Source organism: Somniosus microcephalus, chromosome 4 (genome assembly GCF_052327205.1).
Source record: "Somniosus microcephalus isolate GS21.2 chromosome 4, FLI_Smic_1.0, whole genome shotgun sequence".
Classification (NCBI taxonomy): Eukaryota; Metazoa; Chordata; class Chondrichthyes; order Squaliformes; family Somniosidae; genus Somniosus; species Somniosus microcephalus.
This window is the reverse complement of record NC_140990.1, coordinates 154,642,478-154,660,314: the sequence shown is the minus strand read 5'-3', so window position 1 is coordinate 154,660,314 and position 17,837 is coordinate 154,642,478. Positions and strand designations below refer to the sequence as shown.

Here is a 17,837-nt window from a genome sequence, read left to right as displayed (position 1 = left end):
AGTAGAAAGAGAGAAACTGTTTCCACTGGCAGGAGGGTCGATAACCAGAGGACACTGATTTAAGATACCCAGGAGGGAGATGAGGACAATATCTTTTTACGTAGCGAGTGGTTATGACAGGAAAGATTGATGGAAGCAGATTCAATAGTAACTTTCAAAAGGGAATTGGATAAATAATTGTAATGGAAAACTTTGTGGGGCTCTGGGGGAAAGTGAAGGGGAGTGGGACTAATTCGCAGCTCCTTCAAAGGGCAGGCATTGGCATGATTGGCCAAATGGCGTCCTTCTCTACTGTAAGATTCTATGAAACCTGCTCACCTAGATTAAACAGCTAGCTTCTCTCATATTCCACAGGTTTCTAACACAGGGCAACTAAATGGAATGGAATATCAAGACAACTGATAACAAAAACAAACATTTAGGTAAGTTTATGCTAAACTTGTATCAAACCTTGGTTAGACCACACTTGGGAGTACTGTGTACAATTCTAGTCGCCATATTATAAAAAGGAGATAGAGGCAGTGGAGAGGGTGCAAAAAAGATTTACAAGGATGATACCAGAAATGCAAGGGTATACATATCCGGAAAGGATGAACAGGCTGGGTCTCTTTTCTCTTAGGTCAGCCCTTAGCCTTCTCTTAATAGAGGTCTTTAAAATTATGAAAGATTTTGACAGAGTAAACACAGAGAGGGGGCTAAAAATTGAGTCGCGCCCCCTTTGGGGTGCTAACTTCGCCGGGATGCTACTTTTAGTGCCCTGGAAAAATTAGCACCCCCGTGACAGAAATTGAGTGGTAGCGCCCCAAGAGGGAAGCGGGGTGCTACTGGAAGCGCCCCGCCTCCCTCTTGGGGCACTGCAAGGGAATATCGCGGCACTATGTGCCGCAGCGTGTCACGCCACTGTATTGCAGGCCTTCCTCCCCTTCTTAAAGTGGAGGGGCCTTGCGCAGCTCGACCCGGGGCCCAGTTGGGCCCCCGGGGATCGGGACTGTCAGTAAAAGAGCCCGGCACTCAAGAGAAGTGCCAGGCTCATGGAGCGCAGCCGGCACTGCCTTAGAGGGGGTGCAACAAAGGTTCACCAGCCTGGTTCTTGGGATGGAGGGGGGGGATTGTCCTATGAGGAGAGATTGAGTAGATGTGGTAAACCACTGTTATACCTGCCTGTATGAGTGTTTGTATTCCACTGTGTACATGTCTGTACATGCCTCGGCTGACTCCTCCCACGAGTCCAGGTATAAAGGTGACTGCTCCACAGTCCCTCTGTATTCTGGACTGGTCGACCACTCGAGGCACACCTTCATTCTCTTGTTAATAAAAGCCTGTTAGTTACTCGCTTAACCTCAGTCTTTTGAGTAATTGATAGTGCATCAGTAGACTAAACCTATGTTCCCTAGAATTAGAAGAATGAAAGGTGATCTCATTGAAACCTACAAAATTCTTAAGGGGCTTGACAGGGTTGATGCAGGGAGGATGTTTCCCCTGGCTGGGGAGTCTAGAACCAGGGGTCACAGTTTCAGAATAAGGGGTCGGCCATTTAGGACTGAGATGAGGAGAAATTTCTTCACTCAGAGGGTGGTGAATCTTTGGAATTCTCTACCCCAGAGGGCTGTGGAGTATATTCAAGACAGAGATGGATAGATTTTTGGATACTAAGAGAATCAAGGGATATGGGGATAGTGCAGGAAAGTGGAGATGAGGACGAAGACTAGCCATGATCTTTTTGAATGGCGGAGCAGGCTCAAAGGGCTGAATGGCCTGCTCCTGCTCCTATTTCTTATGTTCTTATATATCTTACTAACTTGGATGAAGGAATAGAGAGGTGTATATCCAAGTTTGCAGTTGGCACTAAATTAGGAGGAACAGCAAGTTGTCCAGATGAGAGCAGGAAGTTACAAAGAGACATATAGAGACTAAGTAAGTGGGTAAAACTGTGGCTGATGGAGTTCAATGTTGGAAAGTGTGAGGTCATCCACTTTGGATCCAAGAAAGACAAATAAGAATATTTTCTATGGGTGAGAGACTGAGAGCTGTAGAGGAGCAAAGGGATTTGGGTGTCTATGTACATAAATCACTAAAGGCTCGTGCACAGGTAATCTAAAAATCTAATGGAATGTTGGTCTTTACCTCAAGGGGGTGGATTACAAAGGGGAGGAAGTGATGCTGCAGTCGTACTTGGCCTTGGTCAGACCTCATCTGGAGCGCTGCACTCAGTTTTGGGCTGTGCACCTCAGGAAAGCTATACTGACCTCGGAAGGAGTACAGCGCAAATTTACCAGAATTATACTGGGACTTAAAAGGATTAAATTGAGGAAGGGTGAAATAAACTGGGCTTGTCTTACCCTGAGTTTAGAATGTTGAAGGGTGATCTAATCCAGAACAGGGGGGCACAATCTTAAAAATAGAACTGGGCCAAACAGGAGTGAAATCTGGAAGCACTTTTTCACCCGAAGGGTAGTTAAAATCTGGAACTCTCCCCCCCAGAAGGCTGTGGATGCTGGATCAATTGAAATTTTCAAGACTGAGATCAATAGATTTTTGTTGGGTAAGGGTGTCAAGAGATAGGGAGCAAAAATGTAAATGTAGTCGAGATACAGATCCGCCATAATCTGATTGAATGGCCAAGCAGGCGCGAGGGACTGAATGGCCGCCCCCGTTCCTATGTCACTGTGGTTGATTTTAATCATCATCATTAATTCCGCCAGGTCAGGTTTTTGCACCGAAAGAAACCTTTCATTGATTTTGCTGTTTTACTTGTGAGCTCTCAGACTGAAAATAGAGTGGTATCCTCTATTAAAACTGGTTTTGTAACCCTGTCCCAAAGGTGGTGGGAGGAGAAACCTTCATACAGGGACTGAGGCTTCATTTTATTGCCAACTTCATGCTGTTATTTCAAAGTTTGCTCAATATTTGTTACACACACAATCCACTTACCCTTCCCATGATCCATTTGGGTTCTGTATCCTCCGGCAGTATTCAAGACCCTTTTCCAATGTATCTCTGAATGGACAAGATTAATCTGTTAGAGAATTGAGGACAGTTTCATGTACAACTATTTAGAAATTCTGAACAGCTTTTATCAACAGTAATAACCCAAACTGGGCTCATCCAACCATCTGTTACGTTTAATATACTCACCGGATCTCTCTCGCTCTGTGGTGTGGAAATTTCTCTTGGAAATGTTTTAGTGCCTGCATCACTGCAGATGTGCACTCAACGTATGTGTAGTCAATCATTATATCACCTGCAGAGAAGCAAAGAAAGACATTTAGCAATGGAGCCAGTTTGTTGCTGCTCGGCACTCTCAGGAAGCAGTATCCACTTAATTAAGTTAAGGGGGAGGGGGAGACAACATTAAAGTATAGATAAAATATTAAAAATGGTCTTAGATATGATAAACCCAGATGATTACTTCAAATTAAGCCAAGAAAGTAAGACTAGAAAGTATTACTGGAAATTAGTTGAAAGTAAATTTCAAACGATCAACAGGAAGAACTCCTATTCAAAGGAGCGATGAATATTTGGGAAAAAACACCAACAAAAATCTAATACAGGGTACAGGCAAAAATAATGAGGTTATTCAAATGTAACTGTTAACCATAATGAGAAGGTTGGCATACCATCAGCTTTGATAGGCTACATGGGAAAGATTGTTCCAGGCCTACTCGGGTCCCCTTCCTCACCTTTTTTTCTGGTACATTGATGACCATCAGTGCCACTTCCTGCTCTTGCCCTGAACTGGAAAATTTCATCAACTTTGTTTCAAATTTCCACTCCTCCCTCGCCTTCACATGGTCCATCTCCGACTCTTCCCTTCCCTTCCTCGACTTCTCTATCTAGGCCATCAACCAGTGTCTACAATAAGCCCACTCTCACAGCTACTTTGATTACACTTCCTCCCACCCCGCTTCCTGTAAGGACTCTATTCCATTCTCCCAGTTTCTCTATCTCCGTCGCATCTGTTCTGACATTGCCACCTTCCACACCAGTGCTTCCGATATGTCTTCCTTTTCCCTCAACCGAGGATTCTCTTCCATCGTGGTTGACAGTGTCCGTCCCATTTCCCGCATTTCTATCCTCACCCCTTCCCCTCCAACCCAGAACCACGATAGGGTTCCCCTTGTCCTCACCTTTCACCCCACCAGCCTCCACATTCAACGGATCATCCTCCGCCATTTCTGCCACCTCCAGCGTGATCCCACCACCAAACACATCTTCATCTCCCCTCCCCTTTCAGCATTCCGAAGGGACTGTTCCCTCCACGACACCCTTGTTCACTCTTCATCACCCCCAACACCCACTCCCCTCCCCACGGCACCTTCCCGTGCAAGCGCAGGAGATGCAACACCTGTCCTTTCACCTCCTCCCTTCCCACCATCCAGGGCCCCAAACACCCCTTCCAGGTGAAACAGCGATTTACTTGTACTTCTTGCAATTTAGTATACTGTATTCGCTGCTCACGATGTGGTCTCCTCTACATTGGGGAGACCAAACGCAGACTGGGTGATCACTTTGTTGAACACCTCCGCTCAGTCCGCAAGCATGACCCTGAGCTTCCTCACCTGTCACTTTAATTCTCCGTCCCACTCCCACTCTGACCTCTCTGTCTACAGCCTCCTACACTGTTCCAACAAAGCTCAACGTAAACTCGAGGAACAGCCCCTCATCTTTCGATTAGGCACTTTACAGCCTTCTGGACTCAACACGGAGTTCAACAATTTCAGATCATAACCACTGCCCCTATTTTTTCCAGACAGCAGCTGCTGATGATTCTGCTGTTGCCATTTACACCTCCCCTTGATCCATCTTTTGTTTCTTTGTGTGTCCCATCACCATCCCCTTTTGCCTCGCACCATCATCCCTTTTGCCATTTAAATCTCTCCTGCCTTCCAGCCTATCACAGACCTTCCCTTTCATTCTTTCCTCCCCTCCCTCTTTCCCCTGCCTCTGTACTTGCTTAAAACCTGTTGCATCTCTAACTTTTGCCAGTTCTGGCGAAAGGTCAGCAACCTGAAACGTTAACTCTATTTCTCACTCCGCAGATGCTGCCTGACCTGCTGAGCATTTCCAGCATTTTCTCTTCATATTATTAAATGCTTACTTTGTATCGGTCTGCACAGTAGAGCACGAGGAGAACGTACCAAAGATACAAAGAAAAGCAAAAATAAATAAAGGGGAGGAATTTACTAGATTTAATACAAGTTTAAAAAAAAGGTAATTGAGAAAATAATGAGACTAAAGACGGACAAATCTCCAGGACCTGATGGTTTCCACCCAGGGTATTACATTGCAGGTGCTTTAGTCATGATCTTCCAAAACACACTCGATTCAGGAATTGCTCCCTTAGATTGGAAAATTGTCAATGCCATTCCATTATTTAAGAAGGGTGGAAGAGAGAAACCAGGACATTATAGGCCTCGGAGTCGAACGTCAGTTGTGGAGCAGTTACTAGAATCCATCTTTAGGGATAGAGTTCTGAGCACTTGGATGAATATGAACTGATCAGAGAGAGCCTCAGCTTTTCACTATATTTAAAAATTACTTAGGTGAAAGAATAGAGAGCCGTACATCTAAATTTGCTGACCATATTAAGTTTGGTGGCACAGTAACTAGTGTAGATGGGAACAGAAAGTTGCAAAGGGACATTAATAGATTAAGTGAGTGGGAAAAACTGTGGCACTACGTAAACTTGGGGTCATCCAAAACTCAGCTGCCTGTGTCCTAACTCGCACCAAGTCCCATTCGCCCAGCACCCCTGTGCTCGCTGACCTACATTGGATCCCGGTTAAGCAGTGCCTCAATTTCAAATCTCTCCATGGCCTCGCCCCTTCCCATCTCTGTAATCTCCTTCAGCCCCACAAACACCCCCGCCCCCCCCCCGACCCCCCGAGATATCTGCGCTCCTCTAATTCTGCACTCTTGAGGATCCCTGATTATAATCGCTCAATCTTTGGTGGCCGTGCCTTCTGTTGCCTCGGCCCTAAGCTCTGGAATTCCCTGCCTAAACCTCTCCGCCTCGCTACCTCTCTTTCCTCTTTTAAGACGCTCCTTAAAACCTACCTCTTTGACCAAGCTTTTGGTCACCTGCCCTAATTTATCCTTGTGGATCGGTGTCAAATTTTTTTGTCTTAAAATACTCCTGTGCAGCGCCTTGGGACGTTTTACTACGTTAAAGGCGCTATATAAATACACGTCGTTGTTGTTGTTGCAGATGGAGTTCAATGTAGGAAAGGGTGAGGTCCCAAGAAAGATAGATCAGAGTATTTTCCAAATGGTGAGAAGTTAGGAACTATGAAGAAGCAGAGAGATTTAGGGGCCCATGCACAGAAAACATTAAAAACTAGTGGACAGGTACAAAAAATAATTTAAAGGCGAATTTAATGTTAGCCTTCATTTCAAGGGGACTGGAATAAAAAGCTGTGGAAGTTATGCTACAGTTGTGGAAAGCTCTGGTTAGACCACATCTGGAGCACAGCATTCAGTTCTGGACATCACACCTCAGGGAGGAGATATTGGCCTTGGACGAGGTGCAGCGCAGATTCACCAGAATAATACCGGGGCTTTAAATTATGAGGACAAGTTCATAGACTAGGCTTGTATTCATTTGAATATAGAAGATTAATGGGTGATCTAATCAAGGTGTTTAAGATGATTAAAGGGTATCGTAGGGTAAATCACGGTCTCTAAATTGTCAGACTGCTTATCCGACATCCAGTCCTGGATGAGCAGAAATTTCCTTCAACTAAATATTGGGAAGACCGAAGCCATTGTCTTCGGTCCCTGCCACAAACTCCATTCCCGAGCCACCAACTCCATCCCTCTCTCTGGTCATTGTCTGAGGTTGAACCAGACTTTTCACAACGTTGACGTCCTATTTTGACCCTGAGCTGAGCTTCCGACCACATATCCGCGCCATCACTAAGACCGCCTACTTCCACCTCCACAACATCGCCCGTCTCCGCCCTTGCCTCAGCTCATCTACTGATGAAACCCTCGTCCATGCCTGTGTTACCTCTAGACTTGACTATTCCAACGCTCTCCTAGCTGGCCTTCCACATTCCACCCTCCGTAAACGTCAGCTCATCCAAAACTCGGCTGCTCGTGTCCTAACTCGCACCAAGTCCTGTTAACTCATCACTCCTGTGCTCGCTGACCTACACGATTTTAAAATTCTCATTTTTGTTTTTAAAGCCCCCCAGGGTGATGCCCCTCACTTTCTCTGTAACCTCCTCCAGCCCATCAACCCTCTGATCTCTGCACTCCTCCAATTCTGGCCTCTTGTGCATCTTGATTTTAATCGCTCCACCATTGGCGGCCGTGCCTTCAGCTGCCTAGGCCCCAAGCCTCTCTACCTCTCTCTTCTCCTTTAAGATGTTCCTTAACACCTACCTCTCCTGTCCTAATAGCTCCTTATGTGGTGTGGTGTCAAATTTTGTTTGATAATGCTCCTGTGAAGCGCCTTGGGATGTTTTACTAAGCTAACGGCGCTATATAAATGCAAGTTGCTGTTGTTGGAGAGAAACTATTTCCTTTGGTGGAGGAGTCCAGAACAAGGGGGCATAACCTTAAAATTAGAGCCAGGCTGTTCAGGGGTGATGTCAAGAAGCACTTTTTCACGCTAAGGGCAGTGGAAATCTGGAACTCTGTCTCCAAAAAAGATGTTGAGGCTGGAGGGTCAATTGAAAATTTCAAAACTGAGATTGATAGTTTTTTTGTTGGGTAAAGGTATTAAGGGATATGGAATAGAGGCATTATACAATAAAACTGACACGGAGCCATATAAGGATATGTTAGGGCAGATGACCAAAAGCTCGGTCGAAGAGGTAGGTTTTAAGGAGCATCTTAAAGGAGGACGGTGTTCAAAGGACACTCCAGAGATCGGTATCGGCACTTACTGTATGGAGAATTGGCCTGCTCGAGAATGAAGAAAGATTATTTACTTAAATAAAAACAACTTTTTTTTTTTAAATGGAAGAAACTTGCCAAAAACCTCTGATGGGTTCAGAAGCTCCAGCAGTCGTCCCCCACGCTTTGTTTCGTACGTGGCAAATCCACCGTCAGGGTTTCTCATACTGAGCAGCTGCAATGGGAAGAGAGGGATCAGGTAAGGTGCAGTTTGTCCCCCAACTTCCCTGGAATGAAACAAACCTGAAAATATGTATCTCCCTTTTTGGATGTTAAGGAAAGGGAAAAAAATCATAAACTAAGAATGCTGTGAAATAAGCCCCGTTAAACTCGTTAACAATGACAGACCACGCACCTTGTTTAGTTCTTGGGACTTAAACAATGTTGAATTTATTGACCCCTGCAGTTGCCCTGAGGTGATGGGTCTCCTTGAACTGCTGCAGTCCTTGTGGCAATGGTACTTCCAGTATGGTTGCAATATTTTTTTTTACAACTGAATGATGAACTTAGAGGGTATTAAGAGTCAACCATATAGTAGTGTGGGACTGGGGTAGGATGTGGACATTAAGGAACCAGTTGGGTTTTCATACATTTAACAGCCATTATGGTCATTTTTTTCTGCGATCTATTTATTGAATTCATTTCATAATTTCGTGGTGAGATTTGAACTCACATCTGCGGGTGTGCCCGCGGCCACTGCACTGCGGGTGTGCCCGCGGCCACTGCACTGCGGGTGTGCCAGTGGCCGCGGTCACTGCACTGCGGGTGTGCCCGCGGCCACTGCACTGCGGGTGTGCCCGCGGCCACTGCACTGCGGGTGTGCCCGCGGCCACTGCACTGCGGGTGTGCCAGTGGCCGCGGTCACTGCGCTGCGGGTGCGCCCGCGGTCACTGCACTGCGGGTGTGCCCGCGGCCACTGCGCTGCGGGTGTGCCAGTGGCCGCGGTCACTGCACTGCGGGTGCGTCAGTGAGGACCACGGTCACTACTCTGTGGGTGTATCAGTGACCACAGTCACTACACTGCGGGTGTGTCACGGAGGACCACAGTCACTACACTGCGGGTGTGTCACGGAGGACCACGGTCACTACTCTGCGGGTGTATCAGTGACCACAGTCACTACACTGCGGGTGTGTCACGGAGGACCACAGTCACTACACTGCGGGTGTATCAGTGACCACAGTCACTACACTGCGGGTGTGTCAGTGACCACAGTCACTACACTGCGGGTGTGTCAGTGACCACAGTCACTACACTGCGGGTGTGTCACGGAGGACCACAGTCACTACACTGCTGTGCCCATTACACCCACAATACTCTAAGCTCATTGTTCGTTATTCTGGCAATGCTTCTGCCTTGAGTGTAGTAATGGTTGGGTTCCTACTGGCTCTAGGGCAGATAATCCCCGCTCAGCAACTCACAACCCCCATTCACTAGTTACTCCCACTGCTCCATGTGTAATATGCCCTCCTTGTTTAGTAGATAATCCCTGAGCCACTTGTTGGGGAAAGGGGGGCAATGGAAATGTGTGTGTAATTCCATCATTCTTTGTGTGTAGTGCCTTTTCCACTTGACATCCCCTGCTTACCACATTGACAGCATCAAACAGTCGCTCCTCAGAGATGTGCTCTGTTATGAAGGGACACTTCTCCTGCAGCAACATTGCAGACTTCAAGCCTTCTGCTGTACAATCTGCCACAATCCAGCCACAGTCACGGGTACTGAATGAGAAACCGCCCTGCAACACAGCACCAGTAAAGTTACAATGAGCACTTACTCTGTGTTGGATGGGGGGGGGGGGGGCAGCTGTCTGATGGCTGAACTACTGCAGCAAGAAACCCGTTGGAGTGGTCATAGGAACAGGGAGTATTACACCATTTGTCACATCCTACCAATCAGAGAACAAACCCTTTATCCCTGCTCTCTGTCTCCTACCTCCCAACCAACTACCAACCCACATCACAAGGTTACCTCCAGTTCTGTTTGCTCTTATTTTTGCTAATAATCTCTTGTGAAATGCCTTCTGGAAGTCTATATAAGCAAGATCCACAGACACTCCATTATCCACGTTAGTGACCTTGAACTAGATTAGTCAGACACTTTACAAATCCATGCAGACTCTCCTTGATCAGCTGATACCTGTCCAAGTGTTTAGTCACTCTGACCCCAATGGTAGATCCCAGTAACTTCCTCACAATTGATCATCCAAATGGGTCAATTATTAAATCTGCTAGGACTCATGTAACATTTCAAGCTGTTTTATAGGTGCCCTCACCTTGCATCATTTCAGGTGAGGCTGGCTCATTCCCGTAGTGCCAACTACGACAGAATGCACAGGATCACACGCAAAGGCTTGAGTGGAGGGGGCAAAGAGGTTGCTGCTTTCATGTATTGAGTTAAAGCTCACAGTGGGAACATTACTAACTAAAATTAGTTACATAAATTAAACATTTATTCATTCGCATTACTGCTTTAATTCTGGGATGTCCATACAGCCAGCAAGCTATAAATAGCCCACAAAGCCAAGGCAACTGTTTCTAACTACAGTACGTAACTGGTTTGTCCTGTTTGACTTTTGCACTGTTTGACTTTTGCACATCTGGAGGTTTAGAAAGGACTCTACTTAGTACTGTTGTGGAGAATTGTAATCACAACGCCATTAGTAGCCACAGCTTGAGATGCATGCAAATTACTGGTAACGTGGACATAAAAGTTTACGTATACACCCTGAAGTAAAATAACTTGGGCACTCTTGTTTTAATTAATAAGCTTTAAAAAATGCAACTCTGTTCTTCACTGGAATGCCATAGAAGCCCATTCAATAGTTCTGCTTAAACCCAATGAAATGTCACAAGTGACCATTTCTAGACTGGCACAAGACAAGCCCCTACATAGCATTTAATAGCTGCCACAGCCCCATATACTTCACCTGCAGTGGAATACAGTTCCTGCAAGAGTCCTGGCTTTGAGCTGCCCTGGATGTCAGGAGCTGGGTCACTCCATTTTCAGGTCAATAATCACTGGCATAGCTACAAGATTTGGTTAAAGTCCTCTTGGGTGAAACTATCCACACATCTTACATAAATGCACTCCAAACTGCGTCCCATGATGCCCTTGCATCATTGCTGTGACAGCCTACGATGTTTCCAGTGTCTTTTCAGCCATGGAGTCATTTATGGGAACATGGCAGAGGACGTGACAATGCTAACACTCGAGACATTATTCACCCAGTGCCTTTCTTCCCTTTTGTTCTCACTCTACCTATGGTCAGACTTTAATAGTACTTCAGTACTCCTTCCTCAGTCTCCGGCCATTTCTCTGCTCTCCCACCCTCAACCTCACGTCCATGTAACAAGGCTAAGGCAGTTTCCCACCCCATCATTCCCACAGATACAACAGCTCATTTTCACAAGGCCTCGGCGGCTCCAGGTAATGATCAGCAACATAGCCAACTCCAAGTACTTCACCTATTTCACCCCTGCCCACTTCAAGCCCCTCTACTCTCGCCTTCTGCCCCCAAAAACATTACCACCCAATTTCTTTATCAGTGCTTGCTCAACTCCCTTTCCTCTCATCCACCATAACAGAGGTGCTTCTGTCATTCTCTACGATGACTGCCTTGCATCCATCTTCATGGGGGCTTGCCCCCATTAGACCGATAGTCTCTCCACCCCCATCACTACCTTGTTGTTCTTAAGCTTGTGGATTGGATGAGTGCATGTGCTGTTTGGCTGGCCTGCCTGTCCTGACAATAGCATGCAATACTTTTCTCTCTCTGCATACACATCCTTAGTATTTCAGGGTCACCCTGGAATTCAATATTGATCCCAAAGTCCTTAACCTGACCATTAGCTACCTTCTCCAACCTCCCTTCCTTGCATCCCCATATCTGATTCTAGATGGAAGAAGCTCATGTTTTGAAAATTGAGGCTTTGTTCAGCCACTTATGTCTCACCAGTACCTTCTCATCTCCCTCAATTTTTGTGACCACCCCCCCCTCTACTTTCCTTTGTGTTCTGCAGCTTTTTCCCCATTTCCTCCATGAAACTCAGCACCTTTGCTCTTGAACCCTTTCCAACTCGGCTCCTAACCATCCAACTCCCTCTTTTCAACTCTACACTCATTGACATGGCCAACCTCTCCTTTTCTTTGTGTGTTGTTCCCATCCTTTTAAAATAATCATCCCCCTTCCTTAAAGGCCCACCTTCTAACTTCATAAACGATCACCCTATCTCCAATCTGTCCGTTTTATCAAAAACCCTTGAATGCAGCATTGCCGCCCCACTACATGCTCACCTCTCCAGCACTCCCTGGGAGTTCCCCTCAATCTGGTTTCTAGCCAGTAATGAGGCAACCTGAACAAAGTCACTAATGAGGTATTTGCTGGCTCCGGTCCTCCTTCGTCCCTCAGCTCTATTTGACATAGTTGACTGCTCCATTCTCCTCCATGGTCAATCTCCACAATTCTGCTTTCTCATGGTTTCACTCTAACCTGTGTTATTGCAGACACTGCGGGGGCTAAATTTGGTTGTTTCTGCGCCTCCGTTAGTGCCCTTAGGGCACTAACGGGGCGCAAATCAACTAACACCTGGGCGCGTCGCCGCTAACGCCTCCAACGAAATTCAGCGGGAGGTTAGCGGTGGCGCCGCATGGCGTGACGCCACCGCCGATGACGTCATCGCCGTGCGCAACGCCCCGGCTGTAATACTGGGTGGCAACCCCCCCCCCCCGACTTACTGCCGGATGCCATGTCCGATGGGGTCAGGGGGGCCTACCTGCGGCCGGGATGGCACTAGTTAAAGGGGAGGTGGTGGGCAGCCATTTTTGTTGCTGGCCGCCTGCCAGCACCTGCACCCCCCGGCCTCCGTGAAGCCCCCCCTCCCCCCGTGGGGTGCTGGCTGCTCTCAATGAGCCCAGCACTCCTCGAGTGCAGGGCTCGTTTGCCGCCACTCCCGATCCCTGGTGGCCCAGCTGGGCGCCGGGACGTGCTGCGCCAGGCCCTTCCCCTTTAATAAGGGGAGGAAGGCCTGCAGTACCGCGGCACATAGTGCCGCAACATTAGCTCGCAGCGCCCCAAGAGGGACGCCCCAGGCGCTACCTGGGAAAATCAGCCGTGGGGGCGCTAACCAATTTTTACCCCTGCATCTTTTCAAACTGTTTCTCTTCCCATCCAAAATCAAATCAAATCAACTTTTATTGTCATTGTTAGTGCACAAGTGCAGTACAACGAAATGTAGGCTTGCGGCTCCCGAGAGTGTACATTTAGATTAAGACATTTAAACATTCAACATACTTTTGGCTTGTAATACATTAACATAAACATAACCATAATAAAGTGCATCGGCAGATGTGCAGGCTTTAGAGTTTATTTGTGGAGTTCAGTCGGATGACAGCCCTGGGAAAGCAGCTGTTCCTAAATCTGGTCGTACGGGTGCAAATGCATCTGTAGCGTCTCCCAGATGGCAGGAGGGCGAACAGACTGTGGCTGGGGTGGGTAGGGTCTTTGATGATGGACCGTGACCTCCGTAAACAGCGTTTCTGGTATATGTGCTCTACGATCGGTAGCCGGGTGCCGGTAATGCGTTGGGCAGTTTTGACTACCCGCTGCAGGGCTTTCCGGTCATAGTAGCTACAACTGCCATACCATACTGTGATACAGTTCGTCAGGATGCTCTCTATTGTGCAGCGGTAAAAGTTAGAGAGGATCGGGGTGACAGGTTACATCCCTTCAGCCTCCTTAGGAAATATAGGCGCTGCTGGGCCTTCTTCACCAGAGAGGAGGTATTGAGGGACCAGGAGAGGTCTTCCGTGATGTGGACTCCGAGGAACTTAAAGCTGTCCACCCTTTCCACCACAGCCCCATTGATGTGGATGGGGGTGTGACTTCCGCCTTTAGACTTCCTGAAGTCCACAATGATTTCTTTGGTTTTCTTGATGTTCAGGGCCAGGTTGTTATCGGCGCACCACTTCACGAGATGCTGGACCTCCTCCCTGTAGGCTGACTCATCGTTGTTGGTGATCTGGCCTACTACCGTGGTATCATCCGCAAACTTGATGATGGTGTTGGAACCATGAACAGCCACACAGTCGTGGGTGAAGAGGGAGTAGAGGAGTGGGCTCAGTACACATCCTTGTTGGGCCCCCATGTTCAGGGTCGGGGGGGGGGGGGGGGGGGGAGGTGTGGTTACCTAATTTGACAGACTGGGGTCTGTTTGTTAGGAAGTCCAGGGTCCAGTTGCAGAGGGAAGTGTTCAGGCCAAGAGTTTGGAGTTTGGTGGCCAGCTTGTTGGGGACGATAGTGTTGAATGCTGAGCTGTAGTCTATGAACAGCATTCTGATGTAGGTCTCTTTACCATCTAAGTGATTCAGTGCCGAGTGTAGGGCAGTTGTGATTGCATCCTCCGTTGATCTGTTTGCACGATAGGCAAACTGGTGTTGGTCAAGAGAGGCGGGAACACTGGCTTTGATGCGAGCCAGGACCAGTCTCTCGAAACACTTCATTACGATGGGTGTGAGTGCGACAGGTCGATAGTCGTTCAGGCACGTCACAGCCGTTTGTTTTGGCACAGGAATAATGGTAGCGGTCTTGAAGCATGTAGGGACTACTGCCTGGGCCAATGACAGATTGAAGATGGCGGTGAAGGCATCAGCCAGCTGATCAACACATTCCTCGAGTACCCGTCCAGGGATGCTATCCGGTCCAGCAGCCTTTCGTGTGTTCACTCCGCGTAGAACACCCCTTACGTCGGAGGTCGACAGAGTGAGCACCTGGTCTTCCGGGGGTGGCAAGGCTTTGGTAGCCGGCTCCCTGTTGTCCCTGTCGAAGCGAGCGTAGAAGTTGTTAAGCTCCTCCGGAAGGGAGGCATCGCTAACCGGGGGGCTGGTGTTTTTGCCCTTGTAGTCAGTGATGGACTGGATGCCTTGCCACATGCGCCGGGGGTCCGAGTTGTTGTGGAAATGATCTTCTATCCGCAGTGTCTGTTTCCTTTTGGCAGTCCTGATACCCTTTTTTAGGTTGGTCCTAGCTGCACTGTAAGCCGCCGCGTCGCCAGATTTAAATGCTGCGTCGCGTGCTTTCAACAGCGAGCGGACCTCTCCGTTCATCCAGGGTTTCTGGTTGGGGTATGTCCTGATATTTTTATGGGTCGTGACGACCTCGACGCAGCTGTTAATGTAGAATAGCACTGTGGATGCATATTCCTCGATGTCATTATGGGCAAACATGCCCCAATCAGTGCGTTCGAAGCAATCCTGAAGCTCCGAGACTGCCCCCTCTGGCCATACTTTCACTGATCTCACTGATGTTCTCACTCTTTTGATGAGCGGTTTGTATGCCGGGGCTAGAAACAGGGAGAGGTGGTCAGACTTCCCAAGGTGGGGGCAGGGAATGGCCTTATAAGCGTCTACAATGCTCGTGCAGACTTGATCCAGTGTGTTCTCCCCTCTTGTGGGGCAGGAGACATTCTGGTGGAATTTCGGTAGTACAGTTTTTAGGTTTATGTGATTGAAGTCCCCCGCGACGATAAAAGCTCCGTCTGGGTGCGCAGTTTGTTGTTTGCTGATGGCCCTGTAGAGGTCCTTCAGTGCTAGTTTGGCATTAGCGTGTGGTGGGATGTAGACCGCAGTGATGATAACAGCCGTGAATTCCCGAGGCAGGTAGAAGGGTCTGCACCTTACCATGAGGAATTCCAAATCAGCCGAGCAGGATCTATCGATTATGTCCGTGTTAGTGCACCAGGCATTGTTAGTGTAAATGCACAAACCGCCTCCCTTGCTCTTACCGGAGTCTGCAGTTCTGTCGGCGCAGAAGACCGTGCGTCCTTCTAGTTGGATGGTGGTGTCAGAGATGCCGTTGTTCAACCAGGTCTCTGTGAAGATCATGGCGCAGCATTCCTTTGTCCTTTTCTGTGAGGAGAGATCAAGTTTGATCTCATCCATTTTGTTTTCTAGTGACCTGACGTTGGCCAGGAAAATACTTGGGAGGGAGGGTTTGTGTGGGGCCCTCTTCAGCCTGTTTTGGATACCTGCCCTCTTACCCCGCTTCTGCTTGCGTTCCCTGCGCGGTCTGCGCCGACTTCCGGCTGGGGAAGGACGCCACGCTGGTCCAGGGGGTCGGGCGATGTCGGGAGGCAGATCGATGTCGCCGAGTGTGAGCCGCACGCAGTCGACCCCGATGTCGAGGAGTGTCTGCCGGCTGTACAGTAGGTCTGCCCTCAATTCCCGTATCAGCAGAGTCCAGAAGAGACTCAGAAGGAAGGTGAAAACGCTCAGTCTCGGGAGAGACAAAGCCACTGCGTCCGTGCGCACCGCCATTTTTTTTGTAGTCCCTACACAGTCGATCCCTACACAGTCATCGTTGATGTACCCCAAGGCACTATCATTGCTTTGATGGTGGAGGAGATTTCCTTCTATTAACATTTACATGCTTATCCCTCAGTATCAATCACCCCAAGCCAGGCAATGACTATCTCCAACAGGAGAGAGTCTAACCGCCTCGCCTTGACATTCAATGGTATTACCATCGCCGAATCCATCATCAACCATCCTGGGGGTCCCATTGACCAAAAACTTAACTGGACCAGCCACATAAATACTGTAGCTACAAGAGCAGGTCAGAGGCTAGGTATTCTGCGGCGAGTGTCTCACCTCCTGACTCCCCAAAGCCTTTTTACCATCTACAAGGCACAAGTAAGGAGTGTGATGGAATACTCTCCACTTGCCTGGATGAGTGCAGCCCCAACAACACTCAAGAAGCTCGACACCATCCAGGCCATCCGCTGAATTGGCACCCCATCCACCACCTTAAACACTCACTCCCTCCACCACCGGCGCACCGTGGCTGCAGTGTGTACCATCTACAAGATGCATTTCAGCAACTCGACAAGGCTTCTTCGACAGCACCTCCCAAAACCCCCGACCTCCACCACCTAGAAGGACAAGGGGAGCAGTGCATGGGAACACCATCACTCCAAGTTACACACCATCCTGACTTGGAAATATATCATCGTTCCTTCATCGTCGCTAGGTCAAAATCCTGGAACGCCCTCTCTAACAGCACTGTGGGAGGACCTTCACCACAGGGACTGCAGCGGTTCAAGGCAGCAGCTCACCACCTTCTCAAGGGCAATTAGGGATGGGCAATAAATGCTGGCCTTGCCAGCAATGCCCACATCCCAGGAACGAATAAGCATATCCTCCACCATCATTGACTATAGAGCTGTTATTATCCACTTGCCCGTCTGGCATCAAGTCCTGGATGAGTTGTAGTTTCCTATCGCTCAAAGTCAGCAAAACAGAAGGCATCTCTTGGGCTTTTGCCAGCAGCTTTGGTGCTGACTCCAACTTCCCTGGCTGCTCACCCTCAGTGAGCTTTCAAAAAATCTCCAAGAAACTCATTCCTTTGGTCTGTGCAGCCCTCTCCCTCCCCTTAATACTTAGTGCGCTCAGTCTCCACCTCTCCCCCTACTGACGGTGCGCTCAATCTCCACCCCTCCCCGATCCTTACGGTGCACTCAATCTCCACCCCTCCCCCTAATCCTTACGGTGCACTCAATCTCCACCCCTCCCCCTAATCCTTACGGTGCACTCAATCTCCACCCCTCCCCCTAATCCTTACGGTGAGCTCAATCTCCACCCCTCCCCCTAATCCTTACGGTGCGCTCAATCTCCACCCCTCCCCCTAATCCTTACAGTGCGCTCAATCTCCACCCCTCCCCCTAATCCTTACAGTGCGCTCAATCTCCACCCCTCCCCCTAATCCTTACGGTGAGCTCAATCTCCACCCCTCCCCCTAATCCTTACGGTGAGCTCAATCTCCACCCCTCCCCCTAATCCTTAGTGCGCTCAATCTCCACCCCTCCCCCTAATCCTTACGGTGAGCTCAATCTCCACCCCTCCCCCTAATCCTTACAGTGCGCTCAATCTCCACCCCTCCCCC

General features: G+C 48.5%; 1 protein-coding gene across 3 annotated transcripts in view; it reads right to left on the bottom strand.

Moving 5' to 3' along the window:
- lss (lanosterol synthase (2,3-oxidosqualene-lanosterol cyclase)) overlaps positions 1 to 17,837 on the bottom strand; it is a 117,671-nt gene that overhangs the window by 22,266 nt on the left and 77,568 nt on the right. For all 3 annotated transcript variants that reach the window (XM_085985364.1, XM_085985362.1, XM_085985363.1), the window contains 4 exons: positions 9,489 to 9,638; positions 7,981 to 8,077; positions 3,136 to 3,241; positions 2,932 to 2,997 (listed from right to left, as the gene is read on the bottom strand). In XM_085985364.1, coding sequence (XP_085841490.1) covers positions 2,932 to 2,997; positions 3,136 to 3,241; positions 7,981 to 8,077; positions 9,489 to 9,638 — 419 coding nt within the window. The remainder of the gene's footprint in view (positions 1 to 2,931; positions 2,998 to 3,135; positions 3,242 to 7,980; positions 8,078 to 9,488; positions 9,639 to 17,837) is intronic.